At 37.8% G+C, this 27770-nt stretch overlaps 1 protein-coding gene across 2 annotated transcripts in view; it reads right to left on the bottom strand.

The window, feature by feature from the left end:
- LOC127620752 (monocarboxylate transporter 1-like) overlaps nucleotides 1–27770 on the bottom strand; it is a 45403-nt gene that overhangs the window by 13808 nt on the left and 3825 nt on the right. For both annotated transcript variants that reach the window (XM_052093970.1, XM_052093969.1), the window contains exon 2: nucleotides 12140–12429. In XM_052093970.1, the coding sequence (XP_051949930.1) occupies nucleotides 12140–12356 (217 nt within the window). In that variant the 5' untranslated portion in view covers nucleotides 12357–12429. The remainder of the gene's footprint in view (nucleotides 1–12139; nucleotides 12430–27770) is intronic.

Genomic DNA, 27770 nt, shown 5'->3' with positions numbered 1-27770 from the left:
GATTCAGCTTGCTGATGATAATGGGATTCTGGTCAATTACAAGCCAACATGCATCAAATGGTTGCTGCATGTAAGCGCTAAAATGTAACCGTATTTACAAAAATTTAGAAAACCTGTCATTCACTGCAGAAACCGTAGTCTCCTCTATCACATTGAAAGTTTATGACTCCTCCCATCTCAGAAACTCTGGTATCAAAATTATCGGAGTTTCCCAGTCGTAATTATGACTTGAGGGGTCGTTCATTTGCAACTTCTGAGAGGGAAACTCGTATTAAGATAATTCTGACAGCATGTGAAGGCAGCATAAGACCCTATCACAAAGTGGACTAAAACAGGTACACAGATACAACGTAAAGATCACACACACACACATATGTATATATATACATATATATATATGTGTGTGTGTGTGTGTGTGTGTGTGTGTGTGTGTGTGTGTGTATGTATGTATGTATGTATGTATATATATATATATATATATATATACATACATACATACACACACACACACACACACACATACATACAAATTTGAAGTCAGAAGTTTACATACAGCTTAGCAAAATGCATTTAAACTCTGTTTTTCACAATTCCTGACATTTAATCGTAGAAAACATTCCCTGTCTTAGATCAGTTAGGATCACTTCTTTATTTTAAGAATGTGAAATGTCAGAATAATAGTAGAGAGGACTATTTCAGCTTTTATTTCTTTCATCACATTCCCAGTGGGTAAGAAGTTTACACTGTTAGCATTTGGTAGCATTGGCTTTAAATGGTTTAACTTTGGTCAATCGTTTTGGGTAGCGTTCCACAAACTTCTCACAATAAGTTGCTGGAATTTTGGCCCACTCCTCAGAACCGGTGTAAATAAGGTTTGCAGGCCTCCTTGCTCACACACACTTTTCAGTTCTGCCCTCAAATTTTCAATTGGATTGAGGTCAGGGCTTTGTGATGGCCACTCCAATACCTTGACTTTGTTTTCCTTACCAGTGTTATGTATGCCATTTTGCCACAAATTTCGAGGTATGCTTAGGGTCATTCTCCATATAAAATACCCATTTGCGACTGAGCTTTAACTTCCTGGCTGATGTCTTGAGATGTTGCTTCAATATATCCACATAGTTTTTCATTCTCATGATGCCATCTATTTTGTGAAGTGCACCAGTCCCTCCTGCAGCAAAGCACCCCGACAAAAGGATGCTGCCACCTCATGCTTCACGGTTGGGATGGTGTTCTTCGGCTTGATAGCCTCACTCTTTTTCCTCCAAACATAACAATGGTCATTATGGCCAAACAGTAAAAATTTTGTTTCATCAGACCAGAGGACATTTCTCCAAAAAGTAAGATCTTTGTCCCCATGTAAACAACTGCTGGAAAAATCACTTGTGTCAAACACAAAACTATATTTTAACTCATTTTAAATCGGGAGTGGTTAAAATTGTTTAAACATGCCACCTCATGATATTGAGATATATATATATGGCAGAAGTTTACATTCACTTAGGTAGAAGTCATTAAAACAAATTTTTATATACAGCGGTTTCAGAAGGAAATTGGTACTTTATTTCACCAAAGCGGCATTGAACTGATCACAAAGTATACATTACTGATGTAAAAAGTCGTTTTTTTTATCAAATCTAGACAGGCCCCATTTCCAGCAGCCATCACTCCAAAACCTTATCCTTGAGTTATCATGCCAAATTGCTAATTTGGTACTAGAAAATCACTTGTCATTATATCAAACACAGCTGAAAGCTATTTGGTTTGTTAAATGAAGCTTTACACTGTCTGTGTTTGTTTTTAATTTGCCACTGTATGCAATAGACTGGCATGTCTTAAGGTCAATATTAGGTCAAAAAAGAAACTAGAAACTCGTCAGTCAATCATTGTTTTAAGGAATGAAGGCTATACAATGCTTGAAATTGCCAAAAAAATAAAATAAAAAAAAAGGTGTCCACTACAGTCTTCAAAGATAAAGGACAACTGGCTCTAACAAGAACAGAAAGAGATGTGGGAGGCCAGATGTACAAATAAACAAGAGGATAAGTACATCTCGAGTCTCTAGTTTAAGAAATAGACACCTCATGTCCTCAGCTGACAGCTTCATTGAATTCTACCCGCTCAACACCAGTTTCATGTACAACAGTAAAGAGAAGACTCGGGTGCAGGCCTTATGGGAAGAATTTTTAAACAGAAAAACAAAAAGGTAAGGTTAGAGTGGACAAAGAAAAACAGACATTGGACAACAGATAATTAGAAAAGAGTGTGATGGATCTTAACCCCATTGAGCTTTTGTGGGATCAGCTAGACTATAAGGTGCGTGAGAAGTGCCCGACAAGACAGCCACATCTATGGCAAGTGCTACAGGAAGCATGTGGTGAAATGTCACCAGAGTATCTGGACAAACTGACAGCTAGAATACCAAGGACCTGCAAAGCTGTCATTGCTGCAGGTGGAGGATTTTTTGTTGAGAACTCTTTGAAAAGAAAGAAAATAAGTATTTAGATGTTGCTAAAGTATCCAGAGGTTGTTAGTGAATAAATAAACTGCCTTGTCAGTGCTGAAGTGTTCTTGTGAAGGCTCTACTTGGAACAACATCACTCTTAAACCTTGGCCATGAGTTAAATAACTTCACATACACAACACCAAGGCCTTTTAAAAGAGGTTGTTCAGTCAACATGGTAACTAATAATTTTTAATGATAAACATAGAAAGGATGCAGTGAAATTTGGCATGGTTCCTGTACTAACTTTACATTAATTTAATGGATAGAATTTGAGAAAACTCCATAATGTCAGCAAATAGAACTGCATACAAATAATCCAACTAAATGCAACCATGTCAAGTTAAATTAGCTTTAAGATGAGGAAATGTAAGTTTCATGTGGCCAATCAGAGTTCAAAGAAGTTTGCCTGTCCCCCAGTCACATTCCTCAAATTAATTTATTCTGACAGGCTTTGTGTAGCACCAAACAGGCCATCTGTCCAGCCCAAAAAATAGACAAAGACAACAGTGATGCAGATATACACAAACAAACAATATTATATAAACTGAACAAGAGAGATGGGGAGATGTGGGACTGCAGAGAATAGTACTTGTCCTGTATTTTTATATACAGAACCTAAGATGTACAACATGGGCAAAATCAAATATATTTTATATTACTTCAAATCTGTGCTGGAATGAGATAAGAGGAATAGGTGAGAATTAGGCATGTAACGATACACAACTTTTACAATACGATGCATGGCCTCATGATATAATATGCTATGTGCACAAACAAATGTTTCGATCAAACGTATTCAAGGATTCAACATAAATGTCTTTTAAATCATAAATGCCACAAAACTGTCTGACATTGACAACAAATAGCAGAGCTCCAAGTAACTTAAACAACACCACTCCATTTATTTTGTTTGATTGTTGAGAAAAACTAATAGGAACTAATAAAAATTTTAATGTTTTTCTTGAGAAAATTAGTTTGTCTACACTCTAGTCATTTATAGGTGTATAACACTTTTCACAATACACATAGTTTAAAAGCAGCTTCATAGACAATCATGCCTTGTTGTCTGAAACCCCCCTATAAAAAAGCTGAAGTGACTTAAGCAAGGGAAACAAATTCTTACAATGTTATTTAGTGGTGAAAACAAACCCCTCAAGGAACCTGACCTAACCAAATTGGCACACTTAATTTTGCCCCCTTTCCCCTTGTTTAACTTTGCATGTAAACTTTACCAGTGTTATTACAGGCTTATAAAATGTGAGCAAGTGTTGTTCTCAAAGCTGTTTACATTTAAAATTCAAAAGCAGATAATTAAATGTCTCATGTAATCGTGGGTTTTTTTACGTTGTCAGATTTATTTAATAAGCTATTTTTTGATAGTTATGACTCGTAACTTATGAGTGTCTAGCTGTGCATGTCACGCTCAGTGTTGGCTGGGAGAGGCAGCTGTTAAAATTTCTGCTGCTGTTTCTGCCTCACAAATCCATCAATTTGCAAGGTGATGTCAGCGTTAATAAAACGAAATGTTTAATGTACCATAGCACTGGGATATGAAACTGTTGTATGGCAAATTCGACAAGCTATAATGCTACAATACAATCTACTTGCCGTTTGCCATCGATGTTCTCGCCTATGTACTGTGTTGATGTTTTGCTGTGAGAGCTTAATGGCGCCTCTCGCAGGAGACTGTTCCGCAGCTCTCAATATTGACCTGTTTGGTTTTTAATAGGGATGTGGAATATTCATTATGCAATAATTATTAGAATAGTAAAAAGTTTGCTTTGCTGGCCATATATACAGTGAGATAAATGTTAAATCTTGAACAAATAAAAACTGGCAGTTATAACAGAATGCACTGGGTGTCGCTGTTGAGTGTGGACACAAGTTGATAACATTTGTTGAGCAAATGGTTCAGAAAGGTCAGTATGTTCAGACAGACACCAGAAAATGGGTTATAGTGAGAATGTGGCTTACATGGAGAAAGCTGGGTTCCTGTTAAATGTACTAGATAAGCGGTGTACACTTTACTCTCGTATATGTGCAGCTCATCAGAAAGCAGCGTCCCCGTAGCAACGTAATCCCCGCAATGCTTCTGTAAACAACAAACATGGCATCCGAAAAAGAATATGCTAGCTGAAGTAAGGGACATTCCATAATTTAAACTAGTGTATAAATGAGTATAGTTTACTGAGCATGTAGTTACATGACGTGAGATACAATATAAACATGATAACTATAATATGGCGAGTGTTTATACTCATACTGTACATTAAATACTTCGGTCTACTTCATTAGCCGTTTCTTTTTCTTCGCTTTGCATGAGCTTAAATACTTTCATTCTATTCTTTTTTGTTTTCACACATTGCTTGTTTAAAAACAAATATATATAATATAAAAACACAGGACATGATATAAGTTTGTTTTAATAATAATTAGAAGCTTGTTTTTTTTTGTGGTGACGCAACTATTTTATGACTAAAAACTATTTTACAACATCCCTTTCTCATTAATTAACTTCATTTAAATAACAGAATCTTCGAATATTTGTGTTTTATGAGTTTACATTTTTGAATACCAAATTATTGATGAATGCCCATCCCTAGTTTTTATTACACTAAAATGTGTTTGTTATATATATATATATATATATATATATATATATATATATATATATATATATATATATATATATATATATATCATATATCTTACAATACACATGGTATTGTATAGTGAGCTTAGTATCATACAACATATACACACATATACACAAACACACACACACACACACACACACACACACAGTGCATCTGAAAAGTATTATATACATACATAGTTTTTGTAAATATTTGATTATATCTTTTCATGTGACAACACTGAAGAAATTACACATTGCTACAATGTAAAGTAGTGAGTGTAAAGCTTGTATAAAAATGTAAATTTGCTGTCCCCTCAAAATAACTCAAAACACAGCCATTAATGTCAAAACCGCTGGCAACAAAAGTGAGTACACCCCAAAGTACAAATGTCCAAATTGGGCCCAATTAGCCATTTTCTCTCCCCGGTGTCATGTGACTCGTTAGTGTTACAAGGACTCAGGTGTGAATGGGGAGCAGGTGTGTTAAATTTGGTGTCATCGCGCTCACGTTTGGGACGACCAGAACCCTTCCTAGAGCTGGCCATCCGGCCAAACTGAGCTATCGGGGAGAAGAGCCTTGGTGAGAGAGGTAAAGAAAAACCCAAAGATCACTGTGGCTGAGCTCCAGAGATGCAGTCGGGAGATGGGAGAAAGTTGTAGTAAGTCAACCAACACTGCAGCCATCCACCAGTCGGGGCTGTATTAGATCAAAAGGGTGCTTCTACTAAATACTGAACAAAGGGTCTGAATACTTATGACCATGTGATATTTCAGTTTTTCTTTTTTAATAAATGAGCAAAAATGTCAACAATTCTGTGTTTTTCTGTCAATATGGGGTGCTGTGTGTACAATAATGAGGAAAAAAAATGAACTTAAATGATTTTAGCAAATGGCTGCAATATAACAATGAGTGGAAAATTTAAGGGGGTCTGAATACTTTCCGTACCCACTGTACATACACACACACACACACACACACGTACATGTACAAATTGTGCTGTTGTGATTTAATGTACTGAGTAAACTTAAAAATTAAGTAAATTTAACAACAGCTGGACTGAAGAATTTAATTTCATATCCCGAAGCCATATCAACAATACCCACACCTTGTGTGTCGCACTGATTTTAATATCGGACATGGTGGGAAAAATTACGTTACTCAGCACATTTAATCACAACGGCACAATTTGTATGTATTTAGCCTGCCTCTGCCATCCAGCACCCCCCTTCCCCTCCCGGATTTGTGTACCCAAATGTTGATAGGTATGCTTGTAACAGGCTGCATGTGTGACACAACATGAGATTAAACAACTCGTGCAACGCGACGTGAGAAAAGTACCACCTACTCTGTATCGAGGAAATGTATCAGATTTCTGAACCCTCTGTCCTCAACTATGGAGAATGGCTGGTCATCCAGGGCCATGAATTCCATAATTTTCCTCGTAATTGCTTTGGTCTTTTCACTGCTCATACCAAGGAAAGATAGGAGAGGATGCTGACTTGTGACTGGCTCTGAGCTCTGGCTAGCTTTAGCCGCTTTCCCTTTTTTAGCTTCTTTTAAAAAAAATGGGCATTTTCAGCTGGGTGATGGTGTTATAAATGTCCAATTAGGTTTGTTGTTCTGAACATTATTGTGGTGGTTCCTCCATGGTTTACTTTAGCCTTACAATTATTACAAATTGCGAACTTTATGTATTCTTCACTCACAGTGAAGCTCTTCCACGGCAATGACATGTTTATGTGCGGCTGTGACGTTATTGCCTGCGCCGCTGGCAACAAAACGGACCGGCTTGGAATCGGAAAGACGTGAGGCTGACCGGCCGGTCACCGGTCCGGGCATGCGGAAAATCGGCTGATTCCAGTCACTGGCCGGTCGATTGGTGCATCTCTAATATATATATATATATATATATATATATATATATATATAATAAATACACACATACATATGAAGTCAGAAGTATATATACGTGTCATGAATTCATTAAAACTAACTTTTTAACCACTCTACAGATTTACTATTAGCAAACTATAGTTTTGGCAAGTCGTGCACTCTGTGCATGACACGAGTAATGATCCAACGATGATTTATATCCAAAATGATCAATCAAGAACAACAATAAATAAAAATAAGAATTTTGACACAGACTTTGGGCACCACTTATCTGAGTGGAAGCACTGAACAGGTGCCCAAAGGGTCCAAAGATCAATCACCCCATCATATTGAAGCAGCCACCCCCATGACTTTTAATATACACCTTTGGTTCTAAAGTCTATTACCCAGTGATCATGAAGCAACCACTCTGGTAGTCTTTAATAACCCCACACTCTCTGCTTCAAATGTTTCCACCAGATATTTAAATTAATAACAATGAAAGAAAAAATACTGTGCAATCCGTAAGTGCAGCACAATGCTCAGCCAGTAAATACACCGCTAAACATATGTGTTTTCAGTCTGGATTTCAATGTAGCTACTGTTGGAGCACATCTGGAAGTTAATTCCAGCTGTGGGTGGCACAATAGCTAAACGCTGTTATTTTCTTTATTGTAAAGCTTAATTTCTGCCATCACTACCTTATATGTAATGATGGGCTTTTTGATACCAAGGCTTCAGAGCTTGTATTTGAAATGTGAAGCACACTGTACAGAAACAAAGTACGATTAGGTGGGGTGATAAACGATAGAACCACATGTTAACTAATGTGGTCCTTGAACATTATAGAACCACTGAAATTGGTGTTTAAGTTTTGGCTTCAAATCTAACCTCACACATTAAACAGGCCTAATTGTTTCATAGCACTGTAACAATTTTTTGTTTTAGGTTCAGCTGCCTTTTACTTCACAGACCTTGATAAGCAGCTACCACCTTTTTGTTATCACTATGTTAACACTAACTTCCTTGAATTGGTTTGACTTTGCAATAACGGCTCCAACGATTTTCCTATTCAAACCTTTTCACATTTTCGACAAACACCGGTATACCGCTGGTTGGACGCTGGGTGGTACTATGGGGTCATTTTCATTCAGTAGGGTTAGGGTTAAGCCTACACAATAAAGCAAGACATCTTGATTTCAAACTTTGAACTTTCACAAAAAAAATAAAAAATATCAAATTAATTTTAAAATCACCTTTTACATGCGCGTGTTCCAAACAAACAGCGTGTCATCCTTGCGAATAGACGGCTTTTCTGTCATCTGTTATTAATATAATAAAGTGAGTTTAAGTGCGTGTTTGTGTGCCGTGGGGCAAATTATTTGTAATATTAATTTGATAATAATAACAGCCTAATAATAATTGTATACATTAATGGGCTATAGACATTAATAGGCATCAGAAATAAATACATGTGGAAACAAATAAATAAAATATTACATAAAAGGAAATAAAAGTGCAAATACTCATTTGTCAGATTTTAAAATGCATTAAATTTTTTACATTGCAAATATATTTAATTGTTTAATATTGTCACATTTGGTCCTCCATCCTCACTACCATTAATAATTATGGTTTCTATATAAAGAACTATGGCATTTTTGTAATGAAAGACAGCAGTCTACATACATTTAGAAACTTTTTCAACTTCCATAGTTACAGAAAGTGTTTTTGATGAGGACATGGCTGGGCCATAAGGACAGATTCCTGGCATCGAGTTGCCTCAATCAGCTGGCAGAGAGGAACCGGATATGTGAGAGAGCGAGCAAAATGCACGCAGCAGAGTATCGTGTGCATGCTGCGTTGGTCCGGGAAGGCCAACAGTGTGAGCGTCACATGGAGCTGCGTGTGTGTGCGTGTATGTGCCGGCAACTCTTTTATGTTGTGTCTCAGTTGGAAGTGTCTGTGTTATTAAAGTCTTCATGATTGCAGGGCTTAAAGTGAAAAAAATTCACTTTTTTTGAAAGTGGGGGGGCACATTGTTTTGCACAGACGGACTTATCTTCAAATGGAACCATTTATTTTTAAGTATTACGGCTGTATCTTAATGGCATCTTTTTATTAATGAAGGCCAGTATCACTGATATTTTATTTAGTATACTAAATTTTAGGGTTATAAAATAGTCCACAATGCATAAATTATAAATTAAATTAGATTAATCCTTATTAAAGCTACAAGCGTTCTTTAGTCAAAGAGTAGTTAGTAGTTTTCTCTGTTCCCTTTGTTCTTTGGTTAACTTTACTGACAGACAGAATTAGTGGCTACTGTCACTTTAAGATCTACAGCTGGTGACAGGATCTCACGCGTCTCATTCTCTCACTACTCTTTACTTCCATTTAAGATTTTATTTAACTCATTTAAGGGTTATTGTTCGTTCAAGCGCGAAAGAGAATTCGATACTGGTTCGCGACTTTTTGTGCCTCGTGTGTGTGTGGCCTACACATAATGGCCTACACATAATGTTTTTTTAGTAAGCTACACAGAATGTTCTACATTAAATATTTAACTAACAGTCTAAAGTTACCTAGCAGAAGTGTATGTTAATGTTAGCTCAGTCAACGTAAGGCTAACATCAAAAGGTGTAGACAGAAAATATGATTATGCTGACCTGAGCTAATTTACGAAATCAACCAACTCACATCCTTTCTTTCTTTTCATCCATGATGACATTAAGTCACCTAATGTTGTTTCTGGAGTTCTGCGCTCCATGCTTTCACCGACGACGCTAACGTGAGGTATGGATCTCAATCACACTGTTGCCAGGACCCGCCCTGCTCTGCTTCTGATAGGCTTGTGACGTTAGTTAGAGCTGCGCTCCTCTCATATGATTGGTAGGTGAAATCAATTGACTCGAAAATATTAAACCGCATTGAAGTTCCCAGTTTCAAATGCAGCCGAGCGGTATGCGCGCTCATAATGGAAGCGGCGCACTCGTTTTTTCCAAGCGCGTCTGCGCCAAAAGTGCGTCCGACTGTAATTTGCAGCCTGATTAATACATTTTGCCTGCGCCGGAGGCCGGACCTGCCCTCAAGCCGGAAATCCGGCCCCCGGCCGGAATACTTTAAGCCCTGTGATTGTTAACCTGGTTCCCGCTTCCTCCTTCGATAGGGAGGGCAGTGATCTGCCACAGTATTACTACAGTAAATCCATGGTAAATGTTTGTAAGTGTTGTGAGGTAAGGATTGAAAAAACTTCTAATGCAAGTTTTCTTTGTCAATGCAATTAAAAATGTGGGGGCTGTTTACAGTTTTAAACTAGTTTCATAACAGAGACATAAGAGTTTTGCAACAGACAATTCTGTCCTGCATTCAAACGGGTTTTGCAATCCCCGTCACGCATCTCACTGGTTCAAAAGCGCACTTAAAATAATCTGTTTGGTTGAGACCTGTCCGCGAATTACTGCACCTGCTACGTGTTCTATCCACTGAGCCGTGTTGATAAATGGTCCTGGTAGCGCTGTCATACCACTTTTGAAATGAGCAAGGTGCACTTCAAAACAATTTTAAGATGACAGGGAAGGCTCATTAATATTCACGAGGAAAGTGCTAACTGATTGGTCAGTGAGACGTTCTGATCCCCTGCCATCCAACATTTCAGAAATAAGCTAGCAGAGCAGTGATGCCATTAAGTTGACTCATGTGAAACACAGGCGGAGCGTGTCTATTTACAGATCCATTCAGGTGCATTAGCGGAGGCTGAAAATGTGCGTGTCTACTTGATGCTTTATTTTCTTCACAAAACCTTGGGTTCCAGATGCGTCAATAAACATGGTGAACTGCGGTGCCAATGCTTACCAAATTGTGGGTGGCGAAACGTCCGTTTTGTTTTTAAAGAGAACCATTACACCCCTACTAAGTATGCACGTGCATTTGTGTGTGGTGGGGTCTCTTTCAAAGTGTAAAAAGTGCACAGCTTACGGAGGCTGGCAAGGGTTACATTGTATCAAGAAAATTAAATAAACTTTGTGAAATGTAATGCAAAATGAATAAATGGGAAGCACTACGTCTACAAATGTTTACATCTTGCGGCTATACTTTTGAAACAATGTGCATTTTAATGTTATGAGCTGTATTCCTTTAATAGAAAACTAATTTCAATGAAGATCAGAGCTGCATGGTTTGCAGTGTTGATAGAAACTGGAATTCCATGAATAGAATAATTCATATTTTATTATTTATTCAAAATCAAACCCATGACACCATATCCTGTAGTCCATATTTGCTTATGGGGTCTCAAATAATCTTGTATGCTTAAAGGTGCAATATGTAACCATAATCATATAAAATAAGTAGAGATGCACCGATCGACCGGCCAGGGACCGGAATTAGCCGATTTTCCGCATGCTCGGCCGGACGTTACCTTAGAGATAGAATCCAGCAAACGTCCGGCTCCCAGCACAACACCAACTCCTACACAAACTCAAGAGTATGCCAAAAATAAATAAATAAATAAATGTATCTACAGTACTGAATCCTATCTGGCTAAACGGGAACGTGATCGTGGTCGAGCAAAAACTAGAGTGAACTTCGTTTGATTCCTGGAGGGACCTTCGTTCGGTTTTGGGGATCAAAACCTACCCTGAATTTTCACTCTTTTTATTGGACAGGTAAGCTTACATAACTGCAAAGCATGTGAAATATAGTATTTGAGTACATTTCTTTCATGCATTTCCTTTGGTTTGCTTTCCAAACTGTAAAATAAACAGTGACTACGAGGATTAATGCTCCGATGAATTTACAAACCAACATCACATTCCAGGCTTATCACTCCATTCAGGAATATCAACTCAGAAAACTAGCTGAAACCCACATGTCTCTAGTCAGCTTATTAGGTGTATAAAAAAAGCATGCAGATGTGCAGTCCCACTGTGCACATCGGTAGCACAGCAGCAGCAAATGGCAGGTCAGAGTTTAAATACACAGCTTTGTTTGGTTTGAAGATTATACAATACCAGAGCACAACCACAGAAAAAACAAAAGCTATATTCCAAAACCTACTTGGAAAGAGAAAGCGAGAGATGTGAGCGAGACTGTACATAAGACATTAGTAAATGAGACTGACCTCCTGCATACATGACAGCCAGCATAATTGAGGAGATCCATGACACTTCACTGCTGGTGGCATTGAAGATCACCTCGATCTCTTTGAAGAACACTGTGATGGACTTGGGAAAAGCATAGGAGAACCCAATGCTGATGAAGGCCCCTACAACCACTGCCCAGCCCCAGCCGCCCTCTGGAGGAGTGTAGCCCACCGGCCCTGCTGTTGCTGGTGGCATCTCTACACACACACAATGATGGGGATGATGATGAAGAGAAGGATCAGATGGGCTTCAAGTACACCTGATCAATCTGTGGGAAGAGAGAGAGATTTAGATATAAGACGGCGCACAAAGAAAAAAACAGGGGTCTGGTTCCATTTACACCTAGTATTAAGATTAATTTCAGGTGATCCGATCACAGGTGGACAGGTGAGACAGATCACCATTTATACTAGGGATGTGCAAGAGTAGTTGAATATTCGTTCTGCAATAATTATTAGAATAGTAAAAATACTATTTGAATTTTGCAGCGTTTTTCTTTGCTGGCCATATATACAGTGAGATGCATGTTAAATCTTGAACACAACCTAAAACTGGCAGTTATAACAGAATGCACTGGGTGGAGCTGTTGAGTGTGGGCACAAGTCGATCACATTTGTTGAACAAACGGTTCAGATACGACCGTACGTTCAGATGGACACCAGAAAAGCGGGTTATTGTGAGAATGTGGCTTACATGGAGAAAGATGGGTTCCTGTTTAAATGTACTGGATAAGCGGTGCACACTTTACTCTCGTATATGTGCAGCTCATCAGAAAGCAGCGTCCCCGTAGCAACATAATCCCTGTGACGCTTCTCTAAACTACAAACTTGGCATCTGAGAAAGACTATGCTAGCTGAAGTAAGGGACATTCCATCATGTAAACTGTTGTATACATTTACGGAGCATGTGGATATGCTTGTTTTTCCTCAACAAAAACATGACATGAGATACAAAATAAACATGATATACTTATTATATGCAGTGTGTTTATACTCATCCTGTATGTTAACTGTCAGTCCGCTTCAATAGTGGTTTCTTTTTCTTCGCTTGAGCTTAAATGCTTTCATTATTTTATTTTTTGTTTTCACCCATTGCTTGTTTAAATAAATAAAAACACAGGACATAATATAAGCCAGTGTTTCCCAATCTTTTTTCCTGCCACAGCACACTTTTTATGACTAAAATATTCTTCTGCACAACACTATCCCACATAGTGCATCCATAAAGTATTCACAGCACTTCACTTTTTCCACATTATGTTATAGCCTTATTTCAAAAATGATTAAATTATTTTCCTTAAACTTCTACAAACAATACCCCATAATGACAACGTGAAAGATGTTTGTTTGAAATCTTTGCAAATTTATTAAAAATAAAAAAACCTTAAAAAAAAAAAAATCTCATGTACATAAGTATTCACAGCCTTTGCTCAATACTTTGTTGAAGCACCTTTGGCACCAATTACAGCCTCAAGTCTTTTTGAGTAGGATGCTACAAGCTTGGCACACCTATTTTTGGGCAGTTTCTCCCATTCTTCTTTGCAGGACCTCTCAAGCTCCATCAGGTTGGATGAGGAGCGTCAGTGCACAGCCATTTTCAGATCTCTCCAGAGCTCATTGGGACCTTCAATGCTGCAGAAATGTTTCTGTACCCTTCCCCAGATCTGTGCCTTGATACAATCCTTTCTCCGAGGTGTACAGACAATTCCTTGGACTTCATGGCTTGGTTTGTGACATGCACTGTTAAATGTGGGACCTTGTATAGACAGGTGTGTGCCTTTCCAAATCATGTCCAGTCAACTGAATTTACCACAGGTGGACTCCAATCAAGATGCAGAAACATCTCAAGGATGATCAGTGGAAACAGGATGCACCTGACCTCAATTTTGAGTGTCATGGCAAAGGCTGTGAATACTTCTGTACATGTGATTTTTTTCATTTTTTATAAATTTGCAAAGATTTCAAACAAACTTCTTTAACATTGTCATTATGGTGTATTGTTTGTAGAATTTTGAGGGGAAAAAAAATGAATTTAATCAATTTTGGAATAAGGCTGTAACGTGGAAACACCAACATGTAACATGTGAAGAGCTGTGAATAATTTCCGTATGCACGGTAGGCGAACCATCGTCAAATCTCTCCTTTTCAAGAACATGTTTTCTGTCCATCTTAGTAGTGTGTTTATATGTAATGTTTGAAATTCGGCTATGCAAAATAAAAAAAATAAAAATAAAAAAGTCACATTGGTAGGCTACAGGGATATTTCTTTTTAAAGAATAAGCTAAAAGCACCAATTCCAGCTATTTTAATGATTCAAGTTTACAACTGTGAAAAATTAGCTGCAAAATAAAACAGTATTGTGGTGAGGCTTGCTTCTGTTTCACAAAACTTTATTAACTGATTAGTTCAGTGACCCCCTCTGGAAATATCAAGTAAATTTTATTTGTATAGCGCCTTTCACAACACACATCGTTTCAAAGCAGCTTTACAGAAGATCAGGCATTAACAGACGATAAAACTGTAATATCTATAATATCGATGAATCATCATTGCGTAATTAGATAAAATAGGATTGTTAATAGTGTTTAAAAATAAGTAATTAAATAATAATTGTATTAATAACCCCAGTGATCAAGCTGAAAGCGACTGTGGCAAGGAACACAAAACTCCATAAGATGTTGATTAAAGGAGAAAAATAACCTTGGGAGAAACCAGACTCACTGTGGGGCCCAGTTCCCCTCTGGCTAACATTATGAATGTAATGTAATTATTACTTATGTATAGTTAAAGTCATGGTTTAAAATTATTAAACTAAGTAAGTGTTAAGGGTCAGTGTTTAAACATCGATTTTGTTTGAACTGTAAGATTAATGACCAATGTCTTTGAAGTCCATCCTGGATTAACTGCAGAAGTTCACATAGATGCAATTGTCCTTGTTAATTGGCTGATGAAGGCTTTTGTTGGCAATTGTCAGTCTACGCATTCCATTTCAAGATCGTAGTCCATCAATAGACCGAGGTGATGCAGGCAGAGATCAGGGATGTGAAACGCAGTTCAACCTGGCCGGTAATTTCGGTGAGGTTCGGTGTGGTCCATCCTAAATCCAAGGTTCAGACAATGGCATATGAAGTATCCCATGTCTTATGGTTGGAGTTGGCATCAGTTCATCCTCTGAAGTCCACCATAATAGACTGAAGTGATGTTTGGCTGGCACCGGCTGCATTTAGTCATCATCATTCAGTGACGCGTAGCGGTGGAGTCCAACAAAAGCAGGAATGGTGCTGGATCCAGCCGGTTCTGGTGACCTCAGTATAGGAGTTCCGAGGTTGAGACAGGGAAACAAATAATAAAATATAAGCATAGATGCCATTCAATTTATTGCAGAGTTCTAAATCATGATCAATGTTTCTGGTTCCGGCAGACACAACTAAAAGCAGCCTAATTGTGGGTTGGAAGATAAATTAGGTGTATGCCTGGCTAAATAGATGACTCTTTAGTCTAGATTTAAACTGAGGGAGTGTGTCTGCATCTCGAACAGTGTTAGGGAGACTATTCCATAGATTAGGAGCCAAATATGAAAAGGATCTACCTCCTTTTGTGGATTTTGATATTCTAGGAAATATTAACAGGCCAGAATTTTGCGATCATAATGAACATGATGCAATATATCGTAGAATGTCACTTAATTACTGCGGAGCTAGACCATTCAAAGCTTTGTATGTAGTTAATTAATACAAAGATTAATATGGAATTTAACAGGTAGCCAATATAACGATCAGAAAATGGGGCTAATATGATCATATTTCTTGGTTCTCGTTAGCACTCTGGCTGCTGCATTTTGAACCAATTGAAGTTTATTTATTGATCTTGCTGGACATCCTCCCAGTAATGCATTACAATAATCTAGTCTTGAGGTCACGCATGAATTCGTTTTTCAGCATCATCAACCATCAGCCTTAATTTAGCAATATTTCTTAGGTGGAAGAATGCTGTTCTACAAACATTGGTAATTTAATTTTCAAAGGACAGATTGTTATCAAATATAAGTTCTTCGCTGTTGAAAATGATGTAACAGTACATCCATCGAGAGTCAAATTATACTGTAGTGGCTTATTTTTAGAGTTTTTTGGTCCAATAATTAGTACCTCTGTTTTGACAGAATTGAGTAGAAGAACATTTCTGGCCATCCAATCTATTATTTCATTGATACACCCTCATAATTTAGAGAATTGTGAAATCTCATCAGGTTTTGAAGAAATATAAAGTTGTGTATCGTCGGCACAGCAGTGGAAACATATTCCACGATTCCTGATAATATCTCCCAGGGGAAGCATATACAAGGAGAAAAGCAGAGGCCCTAAAACTGATGCCTGTGGCACTCCAAATTTTACTTTTGTTTGGTTTGACAATTCCTCATTTACATAGACAAAGTGGTAGTGGTCTGCTAAATATGACCTAAACCATGCTAATGCAACAACACAAATGCCAACATAATTCTCTAGCCTATTCAAGAGAATGTCGTGATCTGTCGTGTCAAATGCAGAACTAAGATATAAAAGCACTAGAAGAGAAATGCAGCCACAATCAGTTGATAAGAGCAGACGTTCGGATAAACCAGTCTGTCTGCTTCCTGACCTGGGCCCCAGTTAGTGAAATACCATCATTATTAAGACTATGAGCCAAATTACTAGAGGAGAGCGGCACCTTCCCTGGAGGGATGGAGTCGGTCTCTCTTTAGCAAGTCAGGTCTACCCCAAAAACATTTCCAATTGTCTATAAATCCCATTTTATTCTTCAGACACCACTCAGACATCCAGCCATTCAGTAACACTAATCTACAACAAACCTTGTCACCACGATGAGCAGGGAAGGGACCAGAGCATATTACATTGTCTGACACCATTTTTGCAAAGTTGCACACCTCTTTAACATTATATTTAGTGATCTCCAACTGGTTCGTGCCGACATGGATAACAATTTTAGAAATCTACGTTTAGCATTAGCCAGCACTTGTAAATTTGATTTGATGTCAGAAGCTCTGGCCCTCGAATGCAATTAACAATAGTGGCAGGAGTCTCCATTTCCATGTTCCTTACAATAGAATCGGCAATAACAAGAGCTCTTTCAACATGATTCTCAGTGGGCGTATCACTGAGTGGGGAGAATTGATTGGAAACACTAATAGGAACGGGAGAGTGGGTTCTCTTTGCTGAGCGAGTATGCCGCCGAGATGTCACCCGGCTTCTCTTTCTCACTGACCTCCACTAGCGTTCGGATGCGACTCTCTAACTCCTATTAACCTTCTCCGTCAGCCTGACTAATTCCTTGCATTTATCACATGTGAATCCCTCATTGCTGACGGAGGAGGCTATTGTAAACATGTGACGTGCAATGCAGGAAGAAATAACATGAGCGGATGCCATGACTTACCGCAAATTGTTTGTTGTTGGTTGTTCCTGAGAGGTGAGGGTTTGAGATTGATGTGAATCCCTCACAAAATTGTGTTGTTGTTGGTTGTTCTTGACAAGTGGTGCTTTGAGATCGATGCAATAATCTATGTACCGCTATTTTTTTTTTAACAGTAAGTCGAATAATGTCAGAATGACAGAAACCAGATGTGTACTCACTCAGAGTCGTCGATGAAGTAAATGACGAGAGTGCCGATGCTCAGAGCAAACACCAGGTGGCGACAAATGAGCGTCTTATGTGCTATGAGTGAGTCAGTGAATCATTTTGAGTTGTTCATGACCGAAATCTACTCGATCTAAGGGGGAAGAGATTGAAACAGCATCTGGCTGAGGCACACTGTCGCGGGGATGCACATCCCTTGAGTGCGCATGCTTAATGCAGCTAGATTATAACATGATGGCTTGTGACATTGAATCATAATATGTGTCATTGCATTTCTTATTGTAAAGAAAATTGGCAATATGTAGCTTTATTAATAAGAGAGAGTTTGTTTTTTTGTGAGTTAAAGATGGATTGAAGTGAACAAAAAGGTGAGAGGTAGTCTCACCCCATTATACACTGAAACAAAATAAGTTTATGATTTGTTTGTTTTTTTGGCTTCTTTGTAAATATCCAAAACTCCTTAGCAGCTATACTGCAGAAGAAAAAATTGTTATCTGAGAATGTTAAATATTAGTATTTTTTTTAATTCTATCTAAAAATCCTTTTATAAAAAAAAAAAAAAAAAAAAAAAAAGATGCTTTCAACTGAGGCAGCATATAAGATATTTAGACTTGCTTTTAGAGAACAGATCTTAAACATGAGTATATTTCATCTTTACTGCACTCGCAGAAGTAAAACCAAGTGGAAAAAACACTTATATAATACATAATACACATTTAAGATACATTCTCTTAAAGCAAGTCTAAATATCTTATATGTTGCTTCTCGAGTAAATGTATCTTGTTTCAAGGATTTTTAGACCATTTTAAATGGAAAACAAGACAAAAACACTTTGTAACAATAGTATTTTTTGCAGTGAATTTCTTTACTGAATTCAACTTAAAAGTATGTTTTCCTTTTAATTCAGTGAATGTCATTCAGAGGTATTTTTAAAAGATGATTTTGTCCTCTATTGTTAGTAAGCATGTTTAATGCAACCTTTTAGGTCTGGACATAAGCTGAATAATCGGTTAAGAGCTAATGATTAATCATTGCAACAATCGCAGAATAGTCCAATAATCGTTCTAATAATAATTACATTAATAGATTATCAAAATAATCATTAGTTGCAGCGCTAATTTAAACGGATAAGCATTTTCACAAAAAGCTCCATGTGGTCAAATGCGTTCGATACATTCAACCATCTCCGAATGTGGCTGAAGTGGACAAATCTTAACTTTTTGGACCCAGTTTACACCTGTCATTAGCATTGTCTAATTTCAAACAGATCAGGTAAAATCTTAATACCAGGTAGAAACAGGGCCTCTGTTTGTTCCAAAACAAGAGCTTTCTCACTGATTTCAAGGTAACATCCTAACTTTCACGGAACCTCGTAAGTGACAAAATTGGAACACTCTACATAGGCAGCAACTCAGCACTCTTTTTATTATTTTCTCCCCTTTTCTCCCCAATTTGGCATGCCCGATTCCCAATGTGCTCTAGGTCCTCGGGTGGCGGAGGATAACTCTCAGTTTCCTGCATATTGCGTATGCATATTGTGCATGCATCAAACACCTTAGAATTTGTTCGTGGTCAAAAGAAAATACTTAGAAAGACAAAGCGGTCCACAAATGCAATATGATCCATCGCGATCCAGGCCTTAAAAATGTTACATCCATAGGAAGCTATAAGGTTATTGAATAGACCTATAGCCTGCCATGCGAGTATAACTACATAAGCTAATTTAACTGGAAAAACATTGTCAACCCTTGGGTTTGTCAGTTGTAGTCAACACTTGGATGAGATCCAGTACAAAAAAAACTATACAAGCTGAGCAAGAGTACAGCTTGTGAATGCCAAGTTTGGACAAAAACACACATGAATGCAAACAAACAGTCCACAGCATATAGCTTGAGTGTAACAGCTACACAGTAAGTTAATCTTTAACCAAGCTTGTCAAAATACACAAACATACAAGACTTTGTAATGGAGAATACTTCACTCTAACACACACACACACACACACAGTCTGACATAAGATCAAACACATTAAATGTCCTTCCCACTGCAGTTAACTATGATAACAGAGATGCAGGCTCAGATGCCTACACAGGCAGCAGAACACAGAATATGTTCATTTGGGCATGAAAGTTATGGTCTCAAGGAGGTCAAGGCTAAATCACTCTCCTAGGGCTTCCGACAGAAACAGGGGTCATATATCAGCAAGTATAAAGAGAGAGGGGTATAATCAGCTCCATTATAATGGTTTAAGTCTCTCTCTCGGCTCAGGCAGAGACTGATTACCTGAGCACTCAACTTACGATGCAACTACTCTTTAAGTCATGTTTGGGAGAACATGTGTACTATAAAGCGAGACCGTTTTAGCTGTAGGGTAAATGGAGGGTGAGGTAGGTGTCAAATCTGAACAAGCATGACAATGCAACTTTATTCTATGCTTAAATGCGATACGATACTACAATTTCCCAGTGGGATGTTTAAGAAGCATTACAAATAAAACCGGTTTTGGACAGTGTCAATGGTATGAGCAGAATCACAGGTATTTACTGTGAATTGTCATGTATAGGTTTAAAGACCTGCTGATGCACATTGTAACAAAATGAAAGTATGACAGCATGCACTCTCCTGCCATTTAATTCAAAACAATTCCATTATGATTCTCCGGGTGCCATTCCGTCTCGCACATGGTTGAGCGTTCAGCCTTTCAAAGTATACTGTTATCCATAAGTCCATGTTCAATGCATCACACCATGACTGCTTTGGGATACTCTTTTAGTGCAGTCAATGGCAGCAGATGCAGTGCCAATGTGCAAAGACAAGGACTGTCTGCACATCTAGAAAAACTAGGCTACACTCAGACAGTCCATGCATACTGTGCTAATGACAAAATGTGCATTACATGCAGATATATCAGTAAATATTACTGATATTATGTATTGTTACATTAGTTACATATTGATACAATTATTAAAATTATAAAATATTTAATTTAGTGAAAAAATATTTGGAAAACTCTCCTGAAACATTTTGAATCTATTTGGCTATAATAGTTGCAATGGTAGTTCCTCTAATTACAAAAACTTCCTTCTAAGCCATTTCAGAGCAATTACATAAATAATCAAGACTTAGCTATGTTTCGCAACTTTAATTTAGAGGTGATGTTGGTGAATCTGGTGCCGTGAGGATAAATATTGGTGTAACCAGTGCAACGACCAGCAAATGTTGGTGTGCAGTAAATGGTCTGCCCTTATATAGCGCCTTTTTAACCTTAACGGTATTCAAAGCACTTTACACTGCAACATATTCACCCATTCATACACCAATGGTGGCAGAGCTCCCATTGGGAGCAACTTGGGGTTCAGTGTCTTGCCCAAGGACACTTCGGCATGTGGAGTCATGTGGGCCAGAATTCGAACCACCAATCCTGCGATTAGTGGCCAACTGCTCTATCAACTGAGCCACAGCCGCCCCTAACAGTGAGGATAATTTAACCAGATTAAAAGGTGTGTTATATTATGCAAATAATATAACATTAATTAATTAAATAATTACAAGTTCATTTCTTGTAGTTCTTGAGCAGTGTTGCTGTGGGACAGAATAACCTTTCAGGATAGGATAAAAGGTCTGACTACCTTATTTCCTATTTGAATCGAATACCCACAGGCAGTTTGACACAGCAAGAGTATTACATTCACATACCTTCAAGGAGAACATATTTATCTGAATGAACAGGGCTAATATTTAAACAACACAAAATAAGTAATTATTCACACAGTCTTCTGCCTTTCTAAATCCTCTGTCCAAAAAACAAAAGCCTAGCACAAAAACATGGATGGGGTGTGTGTGTGTAGACCAGGGGTGTACAGCCATGGACAAAATTATTGGCAGTGACATAGATTTTGAAGTTTTCTGCTTCAGTTGCTGTTTATTAGACAACAACTAGATTATGTGCAGAGTGATCAGATGCATTTTAAATAATTGCAAAAAGCTTCATTGGCCAAAAAAATGAACTTTTCATAAAAACCAAAATTTCACAGTTTTTGTCCCTGGCACAAAATGACCAGCTAACATAATTTCACTAATATCAGCAGCACCTGGGAAAGTGTGAATGAGTACTAGTCAGGTGAAATCACTATCATTCTGATTGGATTATAAGAGCAGACTGATTGCTATAAAAGGTGGGAAGAAATCCATCCATGTGTGGGGTTGCTTTTCATCCATGAAAGTGGGCTCTCACAATTCTGCCCAAAAACACTGCCATGAATAAAGAATGGTATCAAAACATCCTGCAAGAGCAACTTCTCCCAACGATCCAGGAGCAATTTTGCGATGATTTGTGCATTTTCCAGCATGATGGAGCACCATGTCAAAAGGCAAGAGTGATAATGAAGTGGCTCGGAGATCATTACATTGAAATTTTGGATCTGTGGCCAGGCAACTCCCCGGATCTTAATCCCATTGAGAACCTGTGGTCAATCCTCAAAAGGTGAGTGGACAAGCAGAAGCCCTCAAATTATGATCAACTCAGAGCACTAATAAGGCAAGAATGGATCGCCATCAGTGAGGATTTGGCCCAGAAGCTGATATCCAGCATGCCAGAGCGAATAGCCTTTCAAATTTATGAAATGCTTATCATCGTTTTCCAGTATACCATAGAAACATGTTAAAAAATTATCTACAAATACTAAAGCAGCAAACTTTGCAAAACACAAAATGTATGTTACTGCCAATACTTTTGGCCACGGCTGTAGTTTCTATCCAGTGTGTGATATCAGTCTCTTGCATTAACAACCCTAAATGTACAAACATCTGCAGCACAGTCAAGCGCACACACACTGGATTGTTCCAAGAATAGACAGAGAATCGAGAAACAAGGCTCATGATCCAAGGCTCTCCATCTTCTCTGTGATGTTGTATTGATGACTACAGACTAACCTCTTTTTGGTTGGCCAATGAGGTGATGTTTTAACTCTTCCCCTTAGCCCTAATTGGTAGGGATGAACTGAAATTTGTCTGAAAATGTCCGAAAGAGAAACATTTGAACAGGAACTGTTACTTTAAAATCTGGTAACAGAAACACTCGCATGGAGAAAAGGCATTGTTTATGAACCCTTTTCCAGCTGGTATTAAGATGCGATTTGGGTGATCCAAAGTGGTCAGCCCTTAATACAGGTCTAAATGTGGTCCAAAACATTTTGTGATCGGATCAAATAAAACACATACGAATGTGGACAAAAACACATCTGACCAGACCATATTTGAGGAGTAAATGCCAATACGTCCTGTATGCATCCTGGCAGCAGTGAAGCACCATCCCTCACCTGTCAATCAACTGCTACGCTTAACCACGAGTTAAAACTTTGCAGTTTACGAGTGGCTTTAAAAGGATAGCCGACCGATCACAACACACAATGATGAGAGCTTCACAGGTCTTCTTTAGTGTGTCTGATGTTAACAAAGATGACAAACACAAACATCTGAAACTCCTTTAATACATTAAAATAATGGATAATTGTGTTTGATATGTTGAGTTTGTGCCTAGATTAAATTTCAACCACATCTGGGACAAGATGCTGTGTTTTTTTGTGTATTCTTTGTCTTTTATTTTTACAGCCATGTGTCTCACCTGACCACATGTGATCAGATCACCAAGACGCATCTTCATACCAGGTGGAAACAGGGTCTATGTTGCAAATTAAAGTCCACATCTCAAGAAAGGAAGTGATCGCTCTCTTGGTTATTAGCACATTAATGAAGAACATTTTCCAGAGCTCCGATAATGTGTTATTACGTGTTACAGCAGTTACTGTCAGGTTTCAATATGATATTAAAGTAGTATAAAGGCAATAATAGAGTAGTCCATAAGACTTGATGTATTAAAAGTCTCTTGAAGCCATACAATAGTTTTGTAAAATCGCAAAGGATGTTTAAAAAGTACAAATATTGTATGCATGTGCAGAGCAACTTAGTGACAACACTCATAACAAGCGTTTCACGAGCCATTTGTGCGCTTCTGTTTTTAGCGCAGCTCAAAGCTTTTCCTGGAATGTGCCAATAGAACTGGCAACATGTTCACTGGAATTCCTGTTCATTTTGTTGCTGCATTATCTACTAATTACAAATAAATATCTTCTAAGAAGCTACACATTTTTATGTAATTCTATGTCTACTCTATTTTATAATGAAATGTGTTGTTACTGGAAGAAAAGTGGTTCTGTTGTCCCCATAACAATAACATTTAGATTTTGTTTAATTATCCTAAACAAAGTTTAATTTAAAATAATAATTTTCAGTTCCTGAACAAGCATGTCCAGAAATGTCTGTTTCGGGCAAGAATTTTAATTTTGGTGCATCACTACTAATTGGTCCACATATCTGTCAGTCTAGAGACTACTAATAGGAAGCTTCTGATTTGGGGTTTTATGACTGTACAACACACAAAGAGCGGTTTCCTTTGAGAAATAGTGGAGAGCTCACGCCACAATAAAAGCTTGAGGCACACATACAAGTCTCAACATTACAGTTTCAGGTTAGTTAACAGACCTGTAAAATATTGGCAGGGCAAGTACAAAATGTAACTACTGGCCCAACCAGAATAAAAATTCTTACCATTTAAACAAGGCCTTCATAATAAAGGAAAAAAATGCCATTTCATTTGGATGTATATATTGTCCTTCACTCACATACACTGTGCTAATGAAGACCTCCACATGTCGACAGAACATCTGGGTTAAGTAATATTCATTTTTAAGCAGAGCACTTCAAAACACAGATCGGTTTCCTAACACTCTCATTGAGGGTAGGGACAAAAACCCCAGCAGAATACCAGATCAGCTAGAGCCAGATCACCTCATACATAAGACTCAAGCTTTACCCCCTGCTTCCTTTTTAATATACATGCATATAATCTAACAAAAATCTGACACAGGAAAAGCTGAAGTATGTGTGTGTTACGACCTCAAGATATCTAAAATAAGCGTTTTTGTCTTCCGCTGACTTTGCCCATACCCACATAAGGGCAGTGTAGCTTAACTGGTGTAGTCATTTATAAATCATTGATAAGTTGTATGATGACCTTGCAAAAACAAATGACCAAATATTAATGCATCTGGTTACAGAAGAACCTCTTTGTGTTAGCCATATTTAAAAGCAGAACAACAGTATTACACGATCCGTACAATATATTTATATTTGTGTGGTAATGATTTTTAAGCAATCTCGTCCTTGTTGTTTAAAAGCTAGGGATGTGCAAATCTACATACATTTTTTAAATCGACAAGTCAGATTTCAATAATTAGTTGATGAATCAGTCTTAAATGGAATGTTACAGGTTCAATACAAGTTAAGCTCAATGCACAGTATTTTTGTGATGTTTATTACCACAAAAAATTACTTAAACTCATCCTAAATTAAATAATAATAGTATTTGCTTACTTAGGATACAATGGCAGTGAATGGGGCTGCAACATTAAGATTATTTTTCAATAGCTTAATCTATTTATTATTTTTACGATTAGTTGATTAATCTAACGATTGTTTTATGATTTTCTTTTCCAGTATATCTATGAATAATTTTTTTATTAATTGATTAAACCTTTGGTTAATTTACCAATAAATAACCGTAACTTCTGCCATTAATCTTTCAACATTTTATTCATAACATTTTCATCATATATATATATATATATATATATATATATATATATATATATATATATAAAAAATACCAACATATAAAATAAAGTGCCAAGAATGAAAAGGCATCTATCAGTAATACAAATGTCCTTGGGTCAAACATAAATTCAGCCCAACATAAATACTACAAAAAAATAAATAAATACAAATATATATATATATTTATATTTTAGGGCATCATTCACTTTAAAGACTGTCCATAAATCCAGCATGCAGTGACATACTTCTTATGGAAATAAATCTTGCACACAGCTTTGTCTCTTCCCGAGACACAAAATAACATTTATGACATATTTTAACATCAAATCTATGAATGGACTTTTACCAAATTACACTATTCGTCACAAAAGTTAAGATTTATGCCATGGAGGTCTAATCAGAAAAGCTGTTGTTTACTATATTCTGCCATTTGTTACCGTGAATAGTGTAGAGTATGAATTCCTTCAATGGCTAGTGCCAATTGTAATAGGAAATGCACTTGCAAAATGTTTATTTGCAAAATGTTGCTTACACCGACTTAAAGAGCGTAAAGTTAATGTAAATCTACATCGTTTAATTTCATAGAACTATCTGCGCACAAACAACTTACAACTTGTAATTGCGCTGGAAAATGGCATTGCCGTACTTGCCATTAGCATCTACTCTAGGGAGACTTTGTTGAGTTTGTGTGTGAAACATGACAGATAAGGAGGCAATGACAACCAATATTTATGCTGCAGTCTCGTTGTGTTTATGTCAGAGAGCCCCAGGATGTTTTCTTTTGAGATGCTCGTGCATAGCACTTGTGCTGCTGTGGTAGGCCATTTCACTTTTACAAAGTGTGGCAGCGGGGGCGTGGTCAAGCGCCCGTCCGGGAGAGAAAAGCGGTAAGGGCGCCCACACCTGAGCTAAATTATGTCTAACACCTGTCTCTAATTGCAGCGTGAGGAGAGCGGATAAAGCCAGCAGCCACAGAGCATGGGGAGAGAGCCTGACACGAAGCACAGAATAGTTGTAAACTAAATTAACTGTAATAATAAAGCTTACCCCTTAAGCTGATATCTGTTTCCGTCCCTTCCTTGGTCCACTTCACACAAAGCATGCAGAGCACCACTTTATTAGGTCTCAGTTTAAAAAAAAAAAAAAAAAAAAAAAAAAGATTCCCACACTTTTGACGATCAGGTTTGAGCTTTTTGGGATAAAGTCTCATTTTCAGCATGCCTGGGAGCCGGAGCTGCCATCATTGGGGATGGACGTAAACAGTGCGACTCATTCCACGCATTACATAATTGACTTCATAGATTACGCCGACGCATCCCTAGGCCTGTCCATAAACGTTAAAATACATAGTTTCAAAAGTATCATCCCAAGACATAAACATAGTGTTAACATGATTTTGAAATGATAACATCAGGGATTTAATGGTGTTTACTAAATTTACATCTAAATGTAATTGTAAATCTAGATTTACAAGTGTAAGTAAACAAATTCACACTTAAACCATATTAACATCTATAATGTTTATGTCTTGAGAATAGCCATTCTTTTGAAACTGGGTGTATTTTAGTGTTCACTTCTATTGCGAGTACTTTACTGTTATCTTTCAACAAAAAGAAAGACCGACCTGATTAGGCTGGTTTAGGGTTTACCAGACCCCCACCCATCATTGTTAGGGTAGAATCAGGTTGTCTATGAGTTATATAGCACCAGGTTCTCCATAAACTTTCTGTGCGTGATGGGTGAGGGGCAGCACTCATCCGGCCGCGCCCCAGCCCCGTCTCTAATGGCTCTCCTCGCCGGACCGGCTATCCCAGGCCAATTGGAGTCCCACGGCGCTGCGGTATCATTACGTTTAGGGGGGATTCTGACTTAGAGGTGTTCAGTCACAATCCCACATATGGTAGCTTCGCACCAGTGGCTCCTCAGCCAAGCAAACCAAATGTCTGAACCTGCGGTTTTTCACGTTCGGAGCAGGATTACTAGTAGCCTACATAAGATGCATCTTTGCATTGAAAAACAGCTAGATGAGGGGAGTGTAACAAAATGGAACAGAACGCAGAGGTCTCGAGACCTCTGTTTAATAAGTTGGACTTATCTTTACGTCGTCTTAAAAATGCAACGCTTGTGGCAGGGCACTTTAATAGGGCGTGAAACACAATTCAATGACCAAAGATCTCCGTTTGAATGTGTAAAGCTGTACAGGCAGTACATTAAAGGGGATGAATTTAAATACACAACTTTTCAGAGAGGGTTTTACCATGCAAACTGTAAGTCTGTCAATACTAAAACAAACAAAAAATAATAATAT

Source organism: Xyrauchen texanus, chromosome 27, assembly GCF_025860055.1.
Source record: "Xyrauchen texanus isolate HMW12.3.18 chromosome 27, RBS_HiC_50CHRs, whole genome shotgun sequence".
NCBI lineage: Eukaryota > Metazoa > Chordata > Actinopteri > Cypriniformes > Catostomidae > Xyrauchen > Xyrauchen texanus.
The sequence above is the reverse complement of the archived record's forward strand: the minus strand, read 5'-3'. Positions and strand labels throughout refer to the sequence as shown.